General features: G+C 49.0%; 1 protein-coding gene across 14 annotated transcripts in view; it reads right to left on the bottom strand.

The window, feature by feature from the left end:
- SRRM1 (serine and arginine repetitive matrix 1) overlaps nucleotides 1–24,519 on the bottom strand; it is a 935,651-nt gene that overhangs the window by 353,270 nt on the left and 557,862 nt on the right. For 13 of the 14 annotated variants that reach the window (XR_011279577.1, XM_069622717.1, XM_069622715.1 and 10 more), the window contains one exon: nucleotides 15,763–15,849. The exons of the other annotated variant lie outside the window; for it this stretch is intronic. Coding sequence is in view for 12 of the 13 variants with exons in the window: in XM_069622717.1 (XP_069478818.1) it covers nucleotides 15,763–15,849 (87 nt within the window). In the remaining variant the exon portion in view is untranslated. The remainder of the gene's footprint in view (nucleotides 1–15,762; nucleotides 15,850–24,519) is intronic. 14 annotated transcript variants of the gene reach the window in all.

The following is a 24,519-nucleotide window of genomic DNA, read 5'->3' as shown; positions in this document are numbered from 1 at the left end:
GGCGAGGTAAGGGTATACTGGGATGGACAACCTGCGCAGGTTTGCCGTGCCACTGCCAGTACCTTCGTGAATACTCTCGGCGCTGATGCTATGCCGAAGGGTAGCACTCTGAACTGGTAGTGTTTGCCCTCTATCATGAACCTGAGGTATCTCCTGTGCGCTGGCAACATTAAAATATGAAAGTATGCATCTTTCATGTCCAGTGTTGTCATGTAATCTCCCTGTGAAAGCAGGGGGATTACCTCCTGTAGGGTCACCATTCGAAACTTTTGAGGTTTGACAAATTTGTTCGCTGGGCGCAAATCTAATACAGGGCGCATGGTTAAGTCCTTTTTGGGTACAAGGAAGTACACTGAATAAATACCTTCCGTTACCTGGGATAGAGGCACGACCTCTATAGCTCCTTTTTCTAGTAGTTGGTCCACTTTTTGAAGAAGGATGGCGAGGTGTTCTGGCGACATGCATCGTCCACTTGGGAGTCTGTACGTAGGGGAACTGTTGAATTCTATACAGTAGCTGCGGGCTATGGTTGATAGTACCCAGCAGTCTGATGTTATACCCTCCCATGCTGGAAGAAAGGATGTTATCTGGCCCCCGACCGGCGAAGCATGGGAGGGGACCCGAATCTTTGAGTCATTTGGTGTTGGTGGCTTGGGATCCTCTAGGGGTGGGACCCCCGACCCCTTCCCTTGCCACGACTTTGTCCTCTTTGGTTATATTGTCCACTGGTGCCTTGGTTAGAGGACCAGTTACCTGCAGAGTATTATTGTTGCTGCTGCTGGCGTTGGCCTCGAAAAAAACGGTTGTCATAACCACGTTTGTTGGGAGGCCTTGAAATTTGGTCTAGTGTCTTGATTGTGTCAATTTCCTTCTTTGCGGTCTCTAGTGCCTCATCCACCGCCTTACCAAAGAGGTTTGCATCTTCTATAGGTTTGTTAATAAGAGATGCTTGTGTTTCAGGTTTAAAGCCTGAATTACGTAGCCATACATGAGTAGGATTCCTTGGACTAGGGAAACGCCCAGCCGTCCCTGCAGCATCCAGAGTATTTTTAATGATGCTTTGGTTGACTAAGGTCCCTTCAGTCACTGTGGCTAGAAGGCGAGTACATAGCGGTTCCTGTACCACCTCAATGTCCTTACGTAGTTTGCTCCATTGTGCATCTGCGTAACTTGCCAGCAAAGAGTTGTTGGCAATTCTTGCGGAAAAGGCAGCTGAGGCTGTAATCCTCTTTCCTAGGGCATACAATTTTTTACCCTCTTTATCTGGTGGTGCCTCGCTAGTTGACAGCGGGACCCCTGCTCTCTTCCTGGTATTTGTCACCACTAAGGAGTCTGGTACAGAGTGGCCCCTGATGTATAACGGGTCCGATGGAGAAGGACTAAATAATTTTTCTATCCTCGGGTTGACCCCTCTGATCAACGCGGGAGTGGATAGTGAAGGAATTCTTTGTCTCTTTACTGAGGCCTGGAGGGGAATGGTTTGGCTGACAGGGGGTTTCTCCTGAATGATCTTTTCTACAAAGTCGATGTCAGGAGAAGTTTCCCCGGTCTCGATCTCGAAATGCGCTGCTGCCTTGCGTAAGAGTGCATTAAAGGTAGGTTGATCATATATAGGTGATGTATTCCTAATAGGTGAGTCTTTGGGTGGGGACAGGTTTATGGCTTCCAGGTCTGAAAACGCTGATGGGGACTGCCAGGGCTGTGAAGCGCCTTATTCTGGGTCTTCTCTGAAGCCATCACCCATATCCGGGTTGTCTTCAAAACCTTCATCCTGTAGGTTTTGTTCCCCTTCATTACCTAAGAATTCGTCATCCTCCTGAAAGTGGGGGTCCTCTCCAGTGAGGTCATAAATCTACACCCTCTTGGGGGGAGGGATCAAACAGCCTGGGGTACTTGGCCCTGGGATCCTCCTGAAGTCCCTCTCTTGATATCTCGGGTGTTGGAAGGTTCTGAGTCTCCATAAACCTCTCCATTTTGTCCATACAGAAGTGGAGTCTCTCTAGGGTTTCTTGAGGTACCCCGGCGCGGTCAGAGGGAGAAAAGGGAGGGCCTTCCGTTAGAAAACGCTTCGACCTATCCCATAACGTTGAAGTGAGGTTCCCCTCGACTTCTGAAAAGCCTTCTGGTAGGCTGGGCGTCCCTCTCGATGGAGCGGGCGGTTCCTGCCTTCCTTCTGGCCTTTTCAGCATCTCCCGGGCCTTATGAGCGCTAACCGACGTCTCTTTCGCCGTCCGTCTCTGGCTATAGGTGGAAATAATCTGCACCAGGCTCTCGACTACTAAACTGTCGAGGGTACCTCCGGCGTCAACGTTACAGGCGTTGCTTGCTCTACGCCGACGGGCGCTCTCTGCCGGTGCGCGTCATCTGGCGGTTTAGTGATAGCACCCTTATCTGGGGGTAGCCCAGTCGCTAGTCGCGTTTGGGGTTGTGAGGGGGGGAGGGGGGCTTCAGACTCTTACGGTCTGAGGAGGCCGCCGGTAGGACCTGCGTCTCCGTTGGCGCTAATGCTCTTTTCGTCTTCGACGAGGAAGAGCCGTGGGTTGTCTGTTGATGGGAGTGTTTTCTGTGTGCGTCCTTGTCGCCGGGGTGTTCATCCCCATAAGCAGGGCGTAAACCGAGCTTGTCGGGGCCAGGGACAGACGAGGAGCGTGAACGCTCCTTAGAGAGGTCTACGACTTCCGAAACGGACGTCGGGTTGTCACATTCCTCGTCACTTTCGGCGGCGGCGGGTGATGAATCAGACCTAGACAAGGCTGCCCACCTCTTGATCCTGCGGTCTTTTAAAATCTTCGGCTTAAGGAGCTGACAGGCCGCATAGCCGTCTTCTTTGTGGTCGAGGGGCAAGCAACGGTTACACTGTTTATGCTGGTCTTTGCAGGTAAATTTGCCTTTGCAACGCGGGCAAAACCTAAAGGGTGTCCTCTCCATAGCTGAGGAACAGATTGCATGTGACAACAACCCTGATGGAAAGGGAGGGGAAAGGCATTCTCAAAGAGAAACAATAAATGTCCCACGACCCCACTCTCCCTACTGTATTTGGCCATTGAGGCCAGGCCACGTGTTCAGCGAACGCCGAACAACCTCCTCCGTCTAAGGTACCGCCGGAGATCTTGATCAGCGGTGAACAGCTTTGCAGCTACGATGCCGAAGGAGGGATGTAAGTAATAATATAAGTTAAGGCCGACCAAAGGTATAATAAAGTTTTTTGCAATGTCTCTCGAGGAGCTCTGCGTATAGGCGACCAATATCTGGGCGGAAAAAAACAATCTGAGGGACCTCGACGCGTGAGGGATTGTGGGTACACTGCACGTCACTATAGGGATAGTGTTACAGACACGCCTTGTCGACACCCCCTTTTCGACTACGAAAAACAAAATGCAATACTCCGCAGTGACCACTGGATGTCGGACTATGCACAGCATGTGATTCTAAGCAGATTAACAAACATCAGAAATACTTTCTAGGCAGTGCAAATAGTTTCAGTTCACCAGAATAGTTCAATTCAAGTCAATAGGCCAGTCCAAAGTCAATAGGCTAGTGTTCTGGATAGGAAAGAACAGTTCTGGAATATAAAGGTAAAGTATTTGCAAAAGTTCTCAGAAGTAGTTTAGGCGAAAAAAGGATAATTTGTGGAGTGACAAGCTGATTAGGCCAGCAAGTTGGGAAAGTTTCACAAACTTTCACCGCGGGAGTGGCGTTCTCTCAATCGGGTTGGCACAGTACCTTTGTATTAAGAAAACACATGTTGCTGAAGTCGTGGTTCCTGCCAGTTCCTGCAGATCTCGCTGTTCCTGAGCCTTAGTCATGGGGACAAGAAGGGGGATTCCTGCACTGCACGGGATTGTTGAAGAAAGCAAATAAAATGGAGTCACTTCAGTTTCCAGTAGCTGTAGATTCAAGCACATAAACTGGTGTCCCTCTCCCTGGTTAATCCTAACCAGACTTGAGAATTGTATCCAAGTGTCTAATTAGTTAATTGGTCCCACCAACGCAAAGGAAGAAGCCGTCCTTGAAGGAGCTTCTCTGTCGAATAGAGTTTGGCAATTCGGACCCGCAGCAGGGCTTCACCGGGAAAACCAACGGTCCAGTGGTTGCAGCAGCTGTCCTCTTCCAGCTAGTCTTCGGTTCTTTCGTTCCAGTGGTCGACTGCCTTCCAGTCCTGGAGACTCGCCTTTTAAACAGTTTTCTCCGTTTCATTCCAGCCTAGCTGTCACTCACCCAGCAGGGTGTCCGTCCTTGCCGGACAGCCAGCCAGCCAATCACGGCAGAGTGCATTTGGGTCTCCTAGGAGTCTAAGCACAGCGAGTTTCGGGCACCTCCCTCACTTCCTGCACACCCCAGACTCTCAAGATGCCAAGGGCGGACTTCAGTCCTGAAGCCCACCGCAGGCACACAAAGGGACCAAACCTGGTTTGGTGCGCAGAGACAAACACTAGAAGGACCGTTCCAAAAAGAAATGATGAAAAAAGAAGATCGGGACCTGTTTAAAGAAAGGGGCTTAAGGCGCCATCTCGAAAAACATGGCTCCCGTGACTTTTAGCTACCAATGTTCGCGGTCGAGAAAAATCATGGTAGTTCGTTGTAAAACCACTGCCACCAGCCATTTTGAGAGGAAAGGGTAGCATTTGACTGCTAGATGAGTATCTAGACACAGGGGATACTAAGTAACCCCCTACAGCACTTTATTGTAAGATGGGGTGCGCTGGGTCTAGGAATTTTAAAAGACTAGTAAAGTCAATTTCACTTTACTTACTCTGGGAAACAGTAGTTTATCCCAGAGCAGGTATTTAAACCTTGGGAAAGCCTGAAAAGGTTTCCCTGTGCCATTGCAGTGAGGTTGCTGTGTGACACAAAATGAAAAGATGATGCCTATGGAGTTTAAACTCACACAGCGCACGCCCTTGACATCAACGATCTGCTCATAAACGACAAGCTCGACCTCCTTATCCTTACAGAAACCTGGCTGAATGAAAGCTCAGGCCCAGTCTTATCACTCGCCATCCCACCTGGATATTCCATTCTTAGGAAAGACCGCACCTCTCAGAGAGGTGGAGGCGTTGCCCTCATCGCGAGGGACACCCTTACCATCAGAGAAGCTGAAGGCATCCTTGATAGCAACAGCGACTACCTCCCGCTGAAAATCAATGCCTCGCCCAACTGCACCATATCCATGCACATTGTATACAGGCCCCCTGGCCCATGTATGGACTTCCATGACACCCTTATCCCTGCATTGTCCCACAACATCAAAAAGACTTCTCAGGTTCTACTCCTTGGTGACCTCAACTTAGGGCTGAATGACCCTAAAGACTCCCCAGCGAAACACCTCAAGAAGGCACTCTCCAACATCGGCTTTGTGCACTCCATTTCTGACCCCACGCACATTAAAGGGCGCACCCTTGACTGGATCAGTCATCACAACTGCTCCCTTCTCATCACGGCCAATACCCCTATCCCCTGGTCTGACCATCACTACATCCAATTCAAACTCGGAACCAGAAAAGTGGCTCTCTCTCCGCCATCACCATGCCCCGCCACCTACGCCAGGAGCTCACGCCTCCTCACAGTCGAGAACCTAGCACCCTACCTCCTTAACCCAGCCCTTCAGGCACCCTCATCTAATAACCCTGACACCTTAGCTGACACCTTCAAGGAAGTCATCACGTCAGCCGTGGACGCCATTGCCCCCCTGACTCTCAAAAAAGCTAAGAAAGCAAAACATGCTAACTCCTGGTTCTCTAAAGAACTCCTAGACCAACGTGCGCAAAAGAGGATTGCACTATCCTCCTGGAAAGCAAACCCTTCTGAAGCCACTAAGCAGAAATTTAAAGCCATCTCCAAATCCTACAAGACTAACATCACAATGGCAAAGGCTGCCTCCTTCAACGCCAGGATCTCCGACGCCAAGTCAGGAACTAAGGAACTATTCACAATCTTCAGGGAACTTGAAAAACCATCTGCCCCCCCCTCCTCAGTTGTTAAAGATGACAAGTGGTGTAACAGCATTCAATCTGCCATGCTAGAGAAGCTCAACACCCTCCAGACTAAAATTCGTGGCCACCAAAAAGCCCTTTCCCATATTATAGCGAACATCCACGCCAAGCCACCCACCAAGTCCACATCATCCCCGATGTTCGAATTCAAAGACATCACTGAGCAAGAGGTCATCACCCTGCTCAACTCTATCAAACCCTCCAACTGTAAAGGCGATGCCTGCCCAGCGAGCCTCATCAAAGACTCTGCACATACCCTCGCCCCCTTCCTTACAGCCTTTATCAACTCCTCCTTCCAATCAGGCCATGTCCCATCAGGACTCAAGGAAGCATGGGTACGCCCACTCCTTAAGAAACCCTCACTCGACCCAACCGTCCCGGGAAACTACAGGCCCATCACGACTGTACCTTTCCTGCTCAAAATCCTGGACAAAGCAGCCTACCTGCAGGTCCAAAAGTTCTTAGAGGATAACCGTCTCCTCGGCCTGCGGCAATCTGGGTTCCGCCCCCGACATGGCACTGAAACGGCCCTCCTAGATCTCAAGAACCAAATGGACGACCTCAGAGATGTAGGCAAACCCGCCCTCCTTCTGCTCCTGGATCTATCTGCCGCGTTCGATCTGGTTGACCACAACACCCTGTGTCACCACCTAGCCACCCAAGCCAACTTCTCCCCGAAAGCCTGCCAGTGGATCACCTCCTTTCTCCAAGAAAGGGCCATGAAAGTCTTTTCTGAAGCTGCCGCCGCCACCCCTAGCCTCCTCACCTGCGGTGTCCCCCAGGGATCTTGTATCGCCCCTACACTCTATAACCTCTTTACAAGGCCCCTGTTTAGCATTTTGGATGCCCTTGGTATTTCTTATACCAACTATGCTGACGATACACAGGTACTGATCCCACTCTCGGGCGACTACCTAGCAGATTCCAACACCCTCACCTCTATCTACACTACCATCCAATCCTGGATGGCGGAGAATTGGCTGTGCCTCAACAGCGAAAAGACCGAACTCCTCCTCATTGGGTCACCCTTCACTCTGGGTAACCTCGGAGATCAGTACGCCTCCTTCTCCATTGATAACATTCCAATCAAGGTCTCGAACCATGTTAAGACACTCGGAGTCTACCTTGACTCCGACCTGTCCATGGATAAACAGGTCAATGCTATCGCTGCATCCTCAGCCTACTACTCTAAAGTCCTCAATGCAGCTAGGCCCTTCTTGGCCCGTCAGAACTGCCTCACGATTGCCAGGGCAATTATCGGGTCAAGACTTGACTACTGTAATGCCCTTCTCGTGGGGACATCCAGCAAAAACCTGGCCAAACTGCAGCTAGCCCAGAACAATGCGCTAAGGGCAGCCACCGGTACCTCGAGAAGAAACCATATCTCTGAAATCAGAAGGCAAGCACACTGGCTCCCTGTCAAAGAGAGAATTGTTTTTAAAACTCTTGCTCTCACACACAAATGCCTTCACGAACTTGCCCCTCCTTACCTGACCAACAGAATTACTAGGCACACTGCCACGAGACCTCTCAGGTCCCCTTATGCCAACACTATTGTCACGCCTACTACTCGGAAAGTGCGCGCTGGTGGCTCCAGCTTCCCCACCCTAGCAGCCACGCACTGGAACGCTCTGCCACCTCATCTAAGACTCATTCAATCCCACCTAGCCTTTCGTAAGGCTATCAAAACCAGACTCTTTGTCTAACTTGAACCTGTATCGTCCATTGCATATATGCCTATCAATCTGTAACTAAGAGCCCTCCTGGCACCTGTCTGTAATCCTAAATCTGCTTATACTCTGTAACAGCGCCTCGATGCCTTACGGGCTGCAAGCGCGCTTAACAAATGCAAATAAATAAATAAATAAATAACCAAAGAAATAAACACAGAAAACAAACAGAATTAAAATGTTCAAAGTCCCAAAGTTTAGCAAAAGAGCTGGAGGGCTCCAAGGTGGGAGGAAATGGCACATTTTGAGAACTCTCCCCAACAGTCCTTGTCCCCACGACTGAGGCCCAGGAACAGTGAGATTTGCTGAGCTGCACAGGAACAGAAGTCATCAGCTGCATCTTTTCTTTTTTTACAAAGGTAATGTAAAACAAGTCTAAGAACTTGCCTCTTACTGTGGAAGTGCTTGTAACTTCTGCAAGTCACAAGTCTAATCAGCTTGTGGCCCTACATTTGATTTTTCTTTTTATCAAAGACTCCTAGGAACTTCTGCAAATACCTTTCCATTTACTTACCTGAAGTGCTGCATCCTATGCAAAGACTTTTTCCCAGTGACTTTGGCTTAGCCTATTTGAATTGAATGACTATCTGAACGTATTTGCCCTGCTTATGAATGAATATGTGTAATTTCTTGTGTTCTAATAACCTTTGCCTTTTACCAACTTTTTAAGAGTATTCTGAATGCCAACAGTAAGATATTAATGTCCCCAGCACCCTTGTTACTGAAGTCACCAGTGGGTGTAGGTTGGGTCTGTGGGCTATCGAAAAAAGGGTCTTGTCTGATTCAGAAACTTTTAGTGTACAGTATTGAAGTGTATTTGTGTGTTACTAATATATTGCTCCCTTCTAAAGAAGGCTTTATAACCGACAAGTTAATAATTGTTTATGCAAGAAACCTTGAGTGTAAGAGTTTATTTGAATACCTGTAACTGAATCTTTGTGCAACTCCACTACAGCTCACTTTTCCCCTCTTGAGATAAGCCTGGCTGCTCGACACGCTACCAAAACGGTGTATTAAAAGCATATACCAAAGGTTGGGTTGCCTATACCTGTAGTCATAGTTGTTTGCAGTGTTCCCAGAGGGTACTGCATTCATATTTTGCCTAACACTTTCTCACCCCTAATCCCCTGTTGGCTGACTCACTCCCTGACACAGCCCCTTCCATACTACACTCTGCTATACCTAATACTCGTGATGTTCTTGCCCCGCCATGAGGATCCGCTTTAAGCCCAAAGCCAAGTGCAACTCCTGGTACGACTCAGAGCTCGCCACCCTCAAACGCAAGTGCAGGGTGGGTGAGAGGAAATGGCGTGCTTCCGGTACATCCTCTGACAAATTGGCCCGACGCCAGCTCCAAAGGCAATACCAGCTCTCTGTCCACACCAAGAAGAGAGCTCGCATTCAAGCCTGCGTCTCTGTGGCATCTAACAACTGAGCCGAACTCTTTAAAATCGGCAAGGAACTGGCCAATCCTGCTACAGTCTCTACCTCTCCTGTCCCCTCCCAGGCCCTCTGCATGGCTCTGGCTTCTCATTTCATCTCTAAAACTCCGACATCTCTCTCTCTTCCTATTCCCCCTCCCTCCGCTACACACTGCTCTTCCTCCCTCCTTCTCTGCCCTTCTTCCCCTGTTCTCCCCAGACAAGCTTTCTAGACAAGTCCGATCTACGAAAGTCTTTGTTTCTCCAAACCATCAAGGACCACATTGACACCATGACTCCTGATGTGGCTGACTTTTGCAACCAATCCTTAGCCACTGGAGTCTATCTCCCCACCCCCGCCCCCACCCGAAGCACTCCCTTGTATGCCCTCTTCTTAAGAAACCCTCGGCAGACGCATCGTGCCCGACTAACCATCGCCTAATCTCCATCACCCCTTTCCTGGGCAAACTCCTGAAAAACCTGGCCATCTCCCAGCTTAATCTTCACACTGTATCGGTTGGTTGTCTCCATGACCATCAGTCTGGCTTCAGAGCTGCTAGAAGCACAGAAACTGCTCTTGTGAACATCTGTGAAGACCTGCTCTCCAACCGCGATTCCAACAGCCACTGTATCCTCATCCTACTTGATATCTCTTCTGCCTTTGACATGGTCAACCATGCCATCCTGCTCAACCGTCTCCGTGATAACCTGGGTATCACTGATCAGGCGCTGGCATTCCGATCGACCCTCCAAGGTCCAACTTGGGTGCTTCCTCTCCATCTCTACCTGTGGTGTTGCCCAGGGGTCCAACCTCTCTCCCTGGCTGTTCAATACCTGGCACTTCTTGCCCACCCAAGCCTGGAATATCCTGCCAATCAGGTTACGTAAAACCGAGGATCAGCTTTTTCGCAAACAGCTAAAAACCATCCTGTTTAGCTAAGACTGTCTTAGCATCTGCATCTTCCTCTGTCTTTCGGCGCCTGGATGCCCACGGGCTTTGGCGCCTTACAAATTCAAATAACATAACACTGCATTGCTGCTCTCTGCACCAACTTTCAGTGCTATGCGGATGACACTCAGTTCATTTTTAGGCTCCCTTCATCCACCTCTTCTTCTCTCATCTCTGTCCGCTATCCAGGAGTGGTGTGCTACCAATGATCTCTGCCTTAATGCCAGTAAGACAGATTCCCCTCATCGGCACACCCGTTCCCTAATTTTCTGTCTCTGGCCGGCCTCTCTTGGCCCTCTTGCTGCTCCCACCTGTGAGGCTCAAAACCTCAGGGTCATCTTCAACTCCACACTCGTTCTCTCCTAACATCTGACGTCTCTAAGAATTCACACTACCAGCTGCACCGCCTCAGGTATTCTTCCTTTCCTTCCCCCAGAAGCTCACCGTCTCCAGAGCTCTATTTCCCTCTAGATTGGACTACTGCAACAGCCGCTTTCAAAATCTGCCTGCCTCTGTTCTACGACCTATACAACTCATCCAGAACCGGACTGCGAGACTTGTCCTTGGCCTCAAGCCCAGGGATCGTATCTCTGCAGGACTGAAATCTCTGCACTGGATCCCAGTGGCTGCAAGAATTAAGTTCAAAACCCTCTGCATTGTCCACAAGGCCTTCTGGGGCCTGAGGCCTCAATACCTTCAACTCTCACTTCCTAAATATCTTTCCTCTCAAGTCTTCGTTCATCCGCCTCAAACTCCCTCAGGGTCAGTTGCTTCTCCAAGCAACGAGTTGGTGGTAGATCTCTTTCCTCGGGTGGTGCCTCCATCTGGAACAACCTCCCTGCCTCTCTGAAAATTGAGGAGAACCATCTCCGGTTCCGGAAGCACCTCAAGACCTTACCCTTTGTCATTACTTTCTCTCCTCCTCTCCCCTGCTGAACTCTTGGCTGAAACTGAAACTGCACTGGTCATCTGGCTACCCTCTGTTCTCGGGCCCAGATCCCCGCCAGTTGCACACCTGCACTGCTGCCCCCCCCCACCCCCCTAATGGCAGCCCTTGCACTCTGGGCTGTTTCTGTATCCCTACAGCCCCCTACCAGCACTTGACACCTAATGTCTGCACTTACCCTTGCACCTGCCACCTGGCCATACTTATTGCTCCTATTAATTTACTGTTATCCTATGTTATCCTATGTACTGCACTTCTCCGCCTCCCCCCCCCCCATCCTCCCCTGCACTTGCACTCGTCTGCTGGCCTAGTAAGATCGTTTTCTGTCTTCCCTCTGTTCCCCTTCCCTTACTTAAGGCGCGCCTTGAAACACTTGTGTATAGGCGCGTTATAAATGCCACTTATATATTGGCTCCTGGTAGCCTTGCTTCTGGCGCCCTGAATGATCTCCAGGTTTGCCTGTGATAGGCTCAGGGGCCCAGGTGTGACCTGCTCGGGATCCACGCTGCAAGGGCTAACTTCTGAGGTGGCGGGGTGGATGACCGTGCCCCCCTGCTGGGAAAGGAGATGGGCTGGCCCCATCGGCAGGTGAATGGGTGGTCCGTCCAAGAGGCCGAGCAGTTCTCAGAACAGTCTCGCTGGCCAACATGGAGCTATCAGAGTGATGCTGAGGTGACAAGATTGCTTTATCTTGCGGATTACCCGGTGGACCAGGGGTGTGGGAGGAAAGGCATAGACTGTCATGCCGTCCCACCATTTCTGTAATGTGTCGCCCAGGGAGCCGGGGCCCTGCCAGAAAGCAAACTGATGGCACTTCCTGTTTTCCTCCTTGGAAAACAGATCCACCTGAGGATGCCCCCATCTGCTGGAAATCTTCAGCAGCACCTGGCCATTCAATTGCCATTCTCAATTGTCCGCTGCCAGTCAGCTGAGCCTGTCCGCTTCCAAGTGGGCCTCCCCCGGGAGGTGGACAGCCGTTAGATCGATGTTCTCCAGGGCCCATTCCCACATGCTGACCACTAGGCTCAACAGTGTAGGGGACCTGGTACACCCCCGCTTGTTGCCATAGTACATGCTGGTGGAGTTGCCAGTCTGGATAAGGACAGCCTTGCCCCAATGAGCTTAAGGACAGCTCTGAGAGCTAGCCAGATGGCCCTGAGCTCCAGCCAGTTGATATGGGACTACTGCTCCTGCCGGGTCCAAACTCAATGGATGCTGTGGCGGTCCAGAGTGGCCCCCCAGCCTTTCAGGGAGGACTCCGTAGTGATGGTGACCTGCGGGGCCAGCTACCAGAAGGTCTTTCCCGTCCGCAGTTTGCAGTCCCTGGACCACCATGTGAGGTCCGTGTGGCGAGGAGGGATTCTGACCGGCTCCGGTTGGGAAGCCTTCTCCTATTTCCATGAGGCTGCGAAGTGCAGCTGTAACCCCCTCATCGAGTCTCGTGTGTGCCACTGCCAGTAGGACCACTGCCATGATACCAAATAAGTGTTGGTAACACCAGGCCGAGATCAATGCTCTGGCAAGGAAGTGAGTAGTGGCTCTCTTGATTGCTGTAATCTTGTCCTCTGAGGGAAAAGACCCTCTTGGAGCTCGTATCCCAGATGAGGCCCAGCAAGGTGAGGCTCTGCGTGGGCTGCAGCTAAGACTTATTGGGGTTGATAGTAAAGCCGAGGTTGTGAAGTGTGTTCATAAGTGCGGAATAAGTGTGGATAAACCCCTCTGGAGATCTGACGAGCCAGTCATCCAGGTACAGGTAGACGTGGTGGCCCTCGGCCCGGAGGAGGGCTAGCACTGCATTCATGAGTCTGGTAAATACCCTGGGAGCTGAGTTGAGGCCAAAGGGCAGCACCTTGTATTGGAAATGGCAGCCCATGATCCTGAAGTGCAGGAAGGAGAGATGTGGCTGCCAACTCGGGACGTGTAGATAAGTGTCCTTCAGATCAAGGGAGCACATCCAGGCTCCCTTGTCTAGTGTCTCGGCAATGAGTGCAGGCGTAACTAACTTGAATTTCTGAAGAGGTTAGGGAGAGGTTGAGGGTGGATAGGTCCAACACAACTCTCAGCCCAGCCTGGTTCTTTTTTTGTATGGCGGAAATCCTTCATTAGAAGCCCAATCCTCTCTGGGAGGCTGGGACTTCGTCCACTGCCTGGCTCTCGACGAGCGACCAAATCTCTGCCAACAGAGTAGCCGTCCCCATCTGTGGGAGGGGAGGTAGGAGGAGGAGAAGGAGGGCCCGGTAGGCGGTACCCCGAGAATACTAAGAGAATCATCCATGGGTCCGAAAAGTTCTTGTGCCAAAATTGCACGTGAAAGGCAAGCCTGCCCCCCACCGGAGACACGTGAACCCCAAAGGGATGAGTCATGCTTTATTTCCTTCTGATGCTGCTGCTGAGGAGGAGGAGGGAGACTGGAAAAAGCCCTTGCCCCTCCCCTTTTGTGGTTTGCGCCAGTGCTGATTCGTCGAACGGTCAGGCTGCCTCGACGTCCGTTCTTGGAAGCCCCGGAACCTGCTGAACAACCAGTCCCTGTTGGAGCATTGATGCGACTGGGTGTACGCCTTTGGTGTGGCCTTCGTTAGGATAAAGACTTTGCAGTTTGCGAGCTGTTCTTTCTATCCAATTCCTCGTCGGTGGTAGAGTGAAAGAGGTGGGGTTAAACTTAATAGCCCGAAGCCAGGCCGTCCTAATGCCCGGGGGGATGAAAATGGTCCTGCGCTACCAGGTTAGCTTCTCCTAGACCCGCCTTGAAGCATGCCTGGTTCTGCACCAGAAGTGCTGGAAGGAAGTCTGCTATTTCCCGCCAAAGCCTCTGGTTAACGGCTGCCAGCATGGCATTCACGTTGGATTGGCACAGGTGCAGCGAGGCGTATAGCTTCTTCCAGTACTCCTCCAAGATAATCTCCTTCTTGCCTAGCAGTGCCAAGGACGAGGTGGCTGAGGAAGACTGCGGCTTAGAGTAGAGTGACGCTGCAGCAATAACCGAAGAGTGTTTGCCGGTGCGCCGACAGCAAGTGCGGATCCCCCTCCATCTGTCTATACTTGGCATCGAGGCACCGATTGACAACTTCGTACAAGTTAGCCATTGCTAACATGGTGGTGTTCATCGCCGATAATGTTAACTCCAGTGTGGAACTAGACGTCACGGTTAGACCAAATGACTTTCTAGGCATCGGGTGAACAAAGGAAATTGATTAATTAGAAGAGGAATCAAGGGATTCAGCTTAGAGTATAGGCGAGCCAGAGTGGTTCATTTCCTTTGTTGAGTCGCAGTCGATTAGCCGCGAGTCTTGTGATAATACAGCATCATTCGCTTTCTGCTGCAGATGCAGCCCAATCTGCATGGCTCCTGATTATAGACTGCAGGACAGCAACAACAGTGTTATTTTGTCTAAAAATATTGTCATTTAGCAGTGGTCTTTCAATGAGACTAGAATCGGCTAAAAGACCCCTCTTGTTATAGTAGGAATTAGTAGCGTTGTCTTTAGCATAGTGTATCTGGGCCAAAGTCGCAGTTAATATTGTGGGAGGAATCAGTCCTGTACCACTCTCCTGGACTTTGTTGACGAAGGGTGAATCCCTTCAAATAGAGGGTTGGCCATTACTGTTAGCTGCCCCATTTGGATTACGCGGTCTCTGTTCCACATTGCAGCTGCGTCGCTCCAACCAAGATGGGAGAATAAGGAATATCATCGAAAACAATTAAGGGTTCAATTGTCCCTTCTCTCTCTCAGGGACTTGCAGAATCATAGGCAAAGTCACACCCACTAGAGTATTGATCTATCTCATTCGCAGAGTTTGACGACTGCAAATAGTAACGAATATCCAAGCTCAGGTGGCGATTAAGGTCCTGATTAGCCCCTGGGGTCGACTTCATAGTAGGACCATAATTCGCCTTAGATATGGGGGCAATAAGTTGGTTTACCACCCCCACGCCCTTAAGCATCTTAGTATTGAGTGTGTATGTGTACGATATCAAGAGCTAGTCCACGGGAATATCAATAAGCAATTCATGATCTTGAGATAAAAGCTAAATGAACACCTTCATAAATGGATCCGCATATATACTCAGCCGCCTCTCAGCCAAAGAGCAAAACAGCACTCAGAGTGCACTTAGCGAGTGCGCGCGGCACTGACATTTTATGAAATACCAGTCAGACAGTTGGTTCTTGTGTCAACCAATGACCAAGCAGTTTATGCAATGAAGTCCAAGGTAGTATCCAACAGTGATTTCATTAAAAAAGCAATTTGTGAAAAGAAACTTGAGCGTATTCTTGCATCCACTAAGCAGTACAGCAAAACAGAACTCAGTGTGCACTCAGCGAGGCCTCCCTTTTTTGTCAGGTGCGATAGCCTCCCCCTTACGGTTATTGGTTGTAGCATCCTGAATAGAGAGCAGTAGAAATACTGCCTTAACACGTATCTTCTGGCGTTCTATAAAAGAAGTCTCGAGATGGAGGGTGCAGCCAATCATTTGAGGTGTAGATAACATAAGGCAAATCCAAAATGGAATGCAGAAGAGGTTATCTTGTCATGACCATCTATGATATGCGCTCAAAGACTTCCTCCTAAAAGGAAGGCACCCAAGACACAAAGTAAAGGGGGTGGGATTTGGTTTTATTAGGAGTAGAAGCATACAATGTGCAAACAAACAAGCTTCTGAAATAACTGTTGGGTCAATTGGAATGGCTAACTTAGATGAAAATTGTTATACATTAGCCTTTACCTGATGAAGATTGACGATTTTGTCGTCTATACTGGCGCCTTTGTTGCACAGAATCTGCTGCTGCCATTCTGCTCCCTTTGTCATCTTCTGCAAAACAAATAAGAAAGTTCCTTACTTTCTGTAATTTTCTTTCTGATGGAAAATCTTTTTTAATCGCCTCTAGGCTTAGACTGATTTTAAATTCTATTTCATTGCCCTTAGCGGGCGTATCGTGGCTCCATGACTGCTTTATCACAAGGTTCGTAGCATGCTCACCATCAGACGATGTTTTATAGAGCACCACAAAACTTATGACTTCTGTTCCTCCCAATCTTTGTCACAGACACCAAGAAATGGTAGCATTGACGCAAAACATGTGCGAGAAATTGAGTGGGTCAATGAGGACCTTGCTGGAGGAATTCTGACAACGTGTTATTCTTCCAAGTATCTTTGGACTAAAGATTGGAAGTATCCTCAGGAACTTTAGCTTCTTCCTTGCTTTGTAAGACTTTAAGCCCGCTCCAAACGGACTTCAGCAGCTAGTTAGGATTCCGACTTTAAAAGCATTAGTTAGCTGCAAAACCGTCTCTAAGACATTAAGTTCTGCTACAGTTGGACTAACCAACTTCCTTCCCAAAAGACTATCTTATGTGGTTTTGCCAACTAAATACAATGACTATCTCTTTGTGCACGAGTTCGAGGTATAACCAATTGTACGGCAGAACTGTCAGTGACAAACGGTGTAACAATTGTAAGCACAAGCAACTACAAACTAAGCAGTGGCCTTTGAAAAGTATCTAAAATAAATTCTATGTGTATCAGTTTAATGATCTAAGTATTTTAAAACATCTAGTGTAAATATAAAAATATATGTTGTATAAATGTATTGGTGTTTTTCTTTGATTTGCTTTACTAACTAGGGCCATTGCACTCACCCTCAGCTCACATCTTCCTCTTATGAGCCCGACAGCTCTGCCACTCTACCAAGGTTCCACGAGTAGTACCGACTGATACTAAGAGCTGGGGACCTGGGTAGGTAAGATTTTCATATTTGTGATCGATCTTCCTGACCTGTGTCAACCCCATAACCTTTTGCTTGGACTTGGTGATTAGTTTCTCTTTTCCCTATGTGAAGGGGAATCTTTTTGCCCTCTCACCTATTCTTTTACTCTTTACGAGTGACCTTTTTATGTCTCTCCAAAATATAGGGTTGGAATTATAGTTTCCAACAACTTTTGGGCTTAGGTTGGGATGCCACTTTGGGCTTCTCTGTTAATTTCACTTTAATGGACTTGGGTGAACTACTGTTCCAAGGGTTAAAGAGTGATTTTCACCCCCTTTACATTGTATTTAGTGATCCAGCACACCCCACCTTATGTGGAGTGCTGGGGGTTACAATGTATCCCCTTGCTTACTTAGCTGGTAACATTTTTGTTACAACTGCAAGTATACCTAAATGGCGGGAGGCAGCGGAACTACTTTTCTGACTTAGTCATTAATCGCAGGCTGTTACATCAGCCTCAGTAATGAACAGAAGGGCCACCGCTTTACTAAAATGGTGGGCTCCTTTTATCGCCACTTCTCGTTTGCTTGTAGTTTGAGATCTTCCCCTGCAGTACTAGGCTAGAACAACCTCAGCGGACGTTTTGTCTTGGGCGGGAATCCTTTGTATTCCCCCGCCTAGGCTCCAAAGTGTCTGAGAAGGCAGGAAGCAAAGGAGGAGTCCCCAACTCCACAGGCCTTCGTCTTTCACCTTGCCTGAACCAAGACCCACTGGGGGGCTGGCTGTCCTGATTGGACAGCCAGGCACCCCTTTCTGTAAACGGCAGGGAGAGTTTGCAGAAGTTGTGCTCTAGTTCCTGTTAAATACTCAGATCCTGGAAGCTGCTGACAAGTCGACCACAGGAGCAGAAACCAAAGAGGAAGATTAAGAAAAGACATCTATAGCGATTTCCAGCTACCGGAGAGCCTGCTGTTTAACCAGAGCCTGAGGTAACCCTTCCTTCTAATCGACCAGGGGAGGGAGGGGGGGGTCCCACAAACGATGACTCCAACTCAGAGGCTGGTGAGATTCACTAGTCTCAGGAAGACCTGCATTTTGAGGTATCCCACAACGTGCTGTGACCTTGCTGGGCTACAAACTGCTGTTAGGAAAGCTTGTATGCAGTACCCTTTGGGTGCACTACAAGAACCTTTTCCCCCTGGCAATAGGAACCCAACCTTTGGTATAAGTCTGTCCTAGACAGGTTGGTAGTGTGGCCGAGCAGCTAGGCTTATCTCAAGAGGGGTCAATGTGAGCTGTAGGGGAGTTACGCAGAGATTCGCAGTGACACATATTCAAAACAACACTTACACACAAGGTTTCTTGAATAAACAATGAATCAGTCAGAGTAAGCCTTCTTCAGAAGGTAGCAATATAAAATAACACTCAAATACACTTCAAAACACACACTCAATATTCTTAAATCAGTAAAGACCCTTTTGGGATGGCCCACAATCACAACCTACACCCTCAGGTGACTTCAATAGCTAGGGTGCTGGGGACATTAATATCTTATTGTTTGCATTTAGACTACTCTTGGAACTTGGCTAAAGGAAAAGGTTATTAGAACAAGAGATCACAAATATTCTTAAGCAGGCAAATGCTTTTAGATCCACTAAGCAGTCTCATTCAGTTATAACAGGTTAAGCCAAAGTCAATGGGCAAAGGTCTTCTATGGGCTGAAGCACTACTGGTAGTTAAGTAGAACAAGTCTTTGCACAATGTTTTAGAAGTCTGAAGAAAAGAAGAATCAATGTAGGGCCACAAGCTGTTTAGACAGGAGTAGTAGAAGATGCAAGCAACTCTACAACAAGAGGTAAGTTTTCTCTGAATTTACAGTGCCTTTGTATTGAAGAAAAAGTGCAGCAGATGACTTCTGTTCCTGTGCAGCTCTGCATATCTCACTGTTCATGGGCCTCAGTCGTGGGGACAAGAGGGAGGACTTCTGGGGACTCCTGCACTGCAATGGGACGGTCACGGCTCGCATCATGCAATCTTTCCAACAAGTGGCACTTTGGTGTTTCAGCTCCTCGCGACTACTGCAAATAGCAACACTGCGGTTTCTGGCTGTCAAGATGGAATTTCTTTGCTTCTGGGGTCCAGCACTCTTGAAGGGGCACAGGCCCGGTCAGTCCTGCTTCCTGGGAGTCCGGAGGATCTTCCTGGAGCTCTTGGCCAACTTAAAAGTAACACACAATCTGGTGTTCCCCTCCCTGGCTGTTCGGTTTCCAGCAGAAACTCTGGAAATGCAACCAGCTCGGAGCAAATGTCCAGGTGGCTTACTTTGGAGTTGATTGGACCACCAACTCAAAGGGAGCAGTCGTCCTTGCAGGGCTTCTGTCGACACGAAATTGGGGTTTCAGCACAGCAGCAGGGCTTCACCGGGCAAACCAACGGTCCAGGAGTTGCAGCAGGCGTCTGTCAAGTTGTTCTTCGGGTCATTCGTCCAGTGGTAGACACTGCCTTCAAAACCAAAAGCCTCGCCTTTTATTCAGTTCTCTCCCTTTCATTCCAGTCTAGCTGTCAGTCAACCAGCAGGGTGGCTGTCCTTGCTCGACAGCCGGCCAATCACTACAGAGTTCATTTGGGTCTCCCAGGAGACTAAGCACAGGGAGTTTCGGGCACCTCCCTCACTTCCTGCCCACCCCAGACACCCAGGAGCCAGAGGTGGGCTTCACTCGTGAATCCCGTCAAAGGCAAAGCGAACAAAGGGACCAAACCTGGTTTGGTGCGCAGAGCAAATCTCAAGAAGGACCTGGGAGGGAAGGGATATGGGCCCGAAATCAGAGGGTAATCAGGTGCCCAGTGCCAAAACACACACATTAGCAGGGGAGAGGAAGAGCAAAGGCAGAACCAAAGAGTAAGGTCTTGAGGTGATTCCGGAAACGAAGGTGGTTCTCCTGAAGTTTCAGAGAGGCAGGGAGGCTGCTCCAGAGGGAGGCCCCAGCCAAGGAAAGGAATTTCCCCCAACTCGTTTGGAGAAGCGACTGATCCTGAAGGAGTTGGAGGAGTGAAAAATTTGAATAGGAATGTATTTACGGAGGGAAAGTTGAAGGTAGTGTGGACCCAGGCCGCAGAAAGCCTTGTGGACAATGGCAACAGTCTTGAATTTTATCCTTGCAGCCACTGGGAGCCAATGAAGAGATTTCATGGCTGAAGAGAACTATCCCAGCACTTGAGGCCAAGGACAAGTCTCGCAGTCCTGTTCTGGATGAGCTGCATAGGACGGAGAGTGGTTGCAGGCATATTTAGAAAGAGGCTATTGCAATAGTCCAGCCTAGAGAGAACCAGAACTCTGGAGACAGTGAGCTTCAGGGGGAAGAAGAGGAAAGGAAGAATACCTCTGAGGGGGTGCAGTAGGTAGTTAGACTTGAGAAGTCAGATGTGAGGAGAAAAGGAAAGCATTGAGTCAAAGATGACCGAGGTTCTTAGCCTCGCAAGTGGGAGCAGGGAGAGGGCCAAGGGAGGCCGGCCAGAGAGTGGCAAGAAATCAAGGTGCAGGTGTGCCGATGAGGAGGATCTCAGTCTTACTGGCATTAAGGCAGAGGTCATTGGTGGCACATCACTTCTGGATTGCAGACAGTCGGAGATGAGGAGAAGAGGTGGCAGAGGGGAGCCAGAAAACAAGTTGGGTGACATCCGCATAGCATTGAAAGCTTGAGCAGAGAGCAGCAATGCACTGGGCGAGCGGTGTCTGGTATTGGTTGAAGGGCCAGGGAGCGAGGTTAGACGCCCTGGGGGACACCACAAGTGGAAAGTGAGAAGAAAGGAAGAACCCAAGTTGGACCTGGGAGAGTCTGTTGGAGAGGAAGGTTGTCAGCCAGTCAAGGGCCTGATCAGTGATACCCAGGTTATCACAGTAGCGATTGAGCAGGATTACATGGTTGACCATGTCAAAAGGCAGAAGAAAGATCAAGTAGGATGAGGTCAGATGGGATATTAGAATCAAGGTTGGAGAGCAGGTCTTCACGGATGTTCAGGAGAGCAGTTTCTGTGCTTCTGGCAGCTCTGAAGACAGACTGATGGTCATTGAGAAAACCCACAGAATCAGTGTGAAGATTAAGCTGGCAGATGGCCAGCTTTTCCAGGAGTTTGCACAGGAAAGGAATGAGAGATCAGGCGATAATTAGCCGGGCAAGAGGGGTCAGCTGTGGGTTTTTTGAGAAGAGGGTGCACAAGAGTGCTCCAGAGGGGAGGGAAAGGCTCCAGAGGCGAAGGAGTGGTTGCAGAAGTTGGCCAGAGCAGGAGCAAGGGTGTCAATGTGGCCCTTGATGGTTTTGGACGAACAGGGAAGAACCTGTTTTGACGAGACTTTCATAGATCGGACATGTCTGGAAATCTTGTCAGGGGATAACAGAGGAAAAGATGAAAAAGAGGGAGGAGAGGTGGCTGCGGGGGGGGGGGGGGGGGGGTGGGCAGAAGCATCAGAGAGAGAAGGGTCGAGGAGGAGACGACGAGAGGGTGGACAGGATGTCCTGCGTTTCTGAGATGAAATGCGAGGCAAGGGCCGCGCAGAGGACCTGGGAGGAGACAGGCGAGGTAGAAACTGCATCAGGGTTGGCCAGTAGAGACTCCTCAACAACGCTTGCAATATCTACAAAGTGACAGAATCCAGGCAGGGAACGCAAGTATTTCCAGAATTACTTCCTGGATCCTGTCCATGCAAGGCCTTCCTGTAGAGGCCAGTTGTGGGCAAAACAAGAAGAGTCACCTAGCGCAATGATTGGAAGACTTGCATGATTGTGATCAAGCAAACGGTCTTGAGGACGATTGTCAAATGGCCAACAACTATATGGAGGCGTACTTAACTTACCCTCACAAAGTCTTTGAGGAAGACATGTCAGGGGATACCCACAGTATGTGGATGGGTGCTAATACCATGTTAGTAATTAAGGGGAAAAAAAACAAGTGGCTGGCATTGAGAATGCCTGGGTGACTGATCCACCGGAGCCTTCTGCTGGTAACAAAATAGAACCCCGAAGTTGTCAGGTGGCTGAGCTGATGGCCCTTTATCAAGCCATCCCCACTGCAATGCACCACCAACTCAAACAACTGGTCATAACTGACTGATTGTGTCACAAATTAATTTGTGGAACACCTGATTAACTGAAAAAGAATCAAGGCATGAGTTGTGGCCTTAAAGCATGGCACACTGATGCAGTCGACTGGTTTGGATTTGATTTTGAGTATTTGTAACACGCCCACGACGAACTTAACCATATAAAGGCACAGTTGGAACCACATGCATATAGAACCTGAGTGGAAAAAGATGAGAAGTCAACAGGTAAATGTTGCAATTTAAACAAGAAGGTTTTTAAGGCCTTCTGAAACTGAGCAAGTGTCTGACAATCCCTAATCTCCCAGGTAAACTGTTCCAGAATCTTGGACCAAAGATTGCAAATCTTCTGTCTCCTCTAGTAACGAATACTGACCGGGGGCTATTCAGCAGCAAATTGCTCTCTACTGCGCCACTCTGCTGTCTGTGGCTGCCATAGAAACAGAATGGGGGCTCTTTCATTAGTGAAATTGGTGGCTCATGAGTGTAACTTGTTTGTGCTTCGAGCACTTTGCGCCCAAATATCATTAAACTTTCCCTTATTTAAAAATAAGGAACATTGTCAGAAGGCCAGAGTGTTTATAGCTTTACAGTTTTCCAGGCTTACTGTAGTGGGCTTTAAAGGGACTGGAGACCATGTTCAAAATGTGGCCTCAGGGTCTTTAATGCCACTTACAGCCCACCCTGGAAGGCTTTAAACATAAAATATTCTGAAAAGGTATTGTGGCTATGTTTCCTGGTGAGCATGTTTCTCTTTGTATATCATTTACCAGAGCTGCAGCTCTGACATATCAAAAAACATTATCATCTCAAACCGGACAACATAGAAAGATTGGCACACCTCGTTATCGCAGCTTCACAGGTGGTGGGGCCGGAGATAGGCCTATACTTACCGCAATGTGTAAAAATGTAACAGCGTACAATGGGTGAATTTATAAACCAGGACAGTTTGAAAGGTAGGCTCAGTATGACAATGCATTATTTACCGTAAAAGCATTTCTGATGGTTGTATCTGCTTAGATTCACATGCTGTGCATAGGTCCGACATCCAGTGGTCACTGCGGAGTATTGCATTTTGTTTTTCGTAGTCGAAAAGGGGACGTCGACAAGGCGTGTCTGAAACACTAACCCTATAGTGACGTGCGTTGTACCCACAATCCCTCACGCGTCGAGGTCCCTCTGTATTTGTCTGCCCTGAGGGAGCCTTCTAGACGTGAGTGAGTACAGAAAAGAGAGATATAAAAGGAAGTCTATGTTCCTTCCATCCGAGCGGGGAGGAAGGGTGGGCACATGTGAATCTAAGCAGATACAACCATCCGAAATGCTTTTACGGTAAGTAATGCATGGTCTTCTGATGTTTGTTAATCTGCTTAGAATCACATGCTGTGCATAGACTAGCGAGCAGTACCCGGAGTTGGCGGTGGGTTATGAGAAGGAACAGTAGAGAAAAGATGTCTTAATACTGCCTGTCCCACCTGGGAGTCAGATCTAGAGTGTGCATCTAGACAGTAGTGTTTTGTAAAGGTGTGCACAGAACTCCAGGTAGCCGCTTTGCAGATGGACTCAAGGGGAACATTTGCAATGAATGCTATGGACGCCCCCGTGCCTCGAGTAGAGTGTGCTCTTGGCTTAAAGGGCAGTTCTCTCTTAGCAAGAGTATAGCAGAGAGTGATGCATTGAACAATCCATCTAGAAATAGTGGACTTTGAAACTGCACCCCCTTCTCTTCCTGCTGCCACCGAGACGAAGAACTGATTAGTCTTCCTCAGTGGTCTGGTTCTTTCCATGTAGAACATGACTGCTCTGCGCACATCTAGTGTGTGCAGACTTTTTTCTCCCAAGTTGGAAGGATTTTGAAAGAACGTTGGTAGTTCTATAGACTGGCTTACGTGGAATTTCGATATGAATTTCGGAGGAAACCTTGGGTGCGTGCGTAGAACCACCTTATCTCTGTGAACTGTAACGAAGGGGTCTAGAACAGAAAGAGCCTGTAGTTCACTTACTCTCCTGATGGAGGTGATCGCGATTAGAAAAGCAGTCTTAAGAGTGAGGTGTTTAAGAGATGCTTTGTGCATGGGTTCACATGGTGAGGCCATGAGTCTGGTAAGTACCACGTTAAGGTCCCATCCGGGAGCTGGGTCAGCTATCGGGGGGTATATTCTCTTTACTCCCTCCATGAAGGCCTTTATAAAACAGGGATCTTCCACCACGACACTGAGTTGGGAAGTGGTGTATGCAGAAAGTGCCGCTAGGTGGACTTTAATGGAATTGAACACTAGACCGGAGTCCAATAAATGGGTCAGGTATAGAACAATATGTGTGGGAGAGCAGTCAATCGGGTTGATGCTCTTTCCTCTGCACCAGATGACAAATCTCTTCCACTTGCTAGAATAGGTTTTCTGGCTTCCCTGAGGATGTCCATGCATCTCTGCGGGAGCTGTAGATGTCCAAATACTATGATCTCAGGAGCCAGGCTGCTAAGTTCATGTTCTGGGGGCATGGATGCAGAGTCCTGCCCTTGTCTTGTGACAGCATGTTGTACGGGCAGGGGAGTTTCACTGGGGGAGATAGAGACATCTCCATCAAGTGAGCGAACCATGGCTGTCGGGCCCACATTGGGGCCACCAGTATCATGGTCACTTGTTCCTGGTGCATCTTGTGCACCACCTTGTTGAGAAGG

The sequence above is a fragment of the Ambystoma mexicanum genome, chromosome 11 (genome assembly GCF_040938575.1).
Source record: "Ambystoma mexicanum isolate Mex_15411 chromosome 11, UKY_AmexF1_1, whole genome shotgun sequence".
NCBI lineage: Eukaryota > Metazoa > Chordata > Amphibia > Caudata > Ambystomatidae > Ambystoma > Ambystoma mexicanum.
Note: the sequence above shows the minus strand (reverse complement) of the source record. Positions and strands in the feature narration are given on the sequence as shown.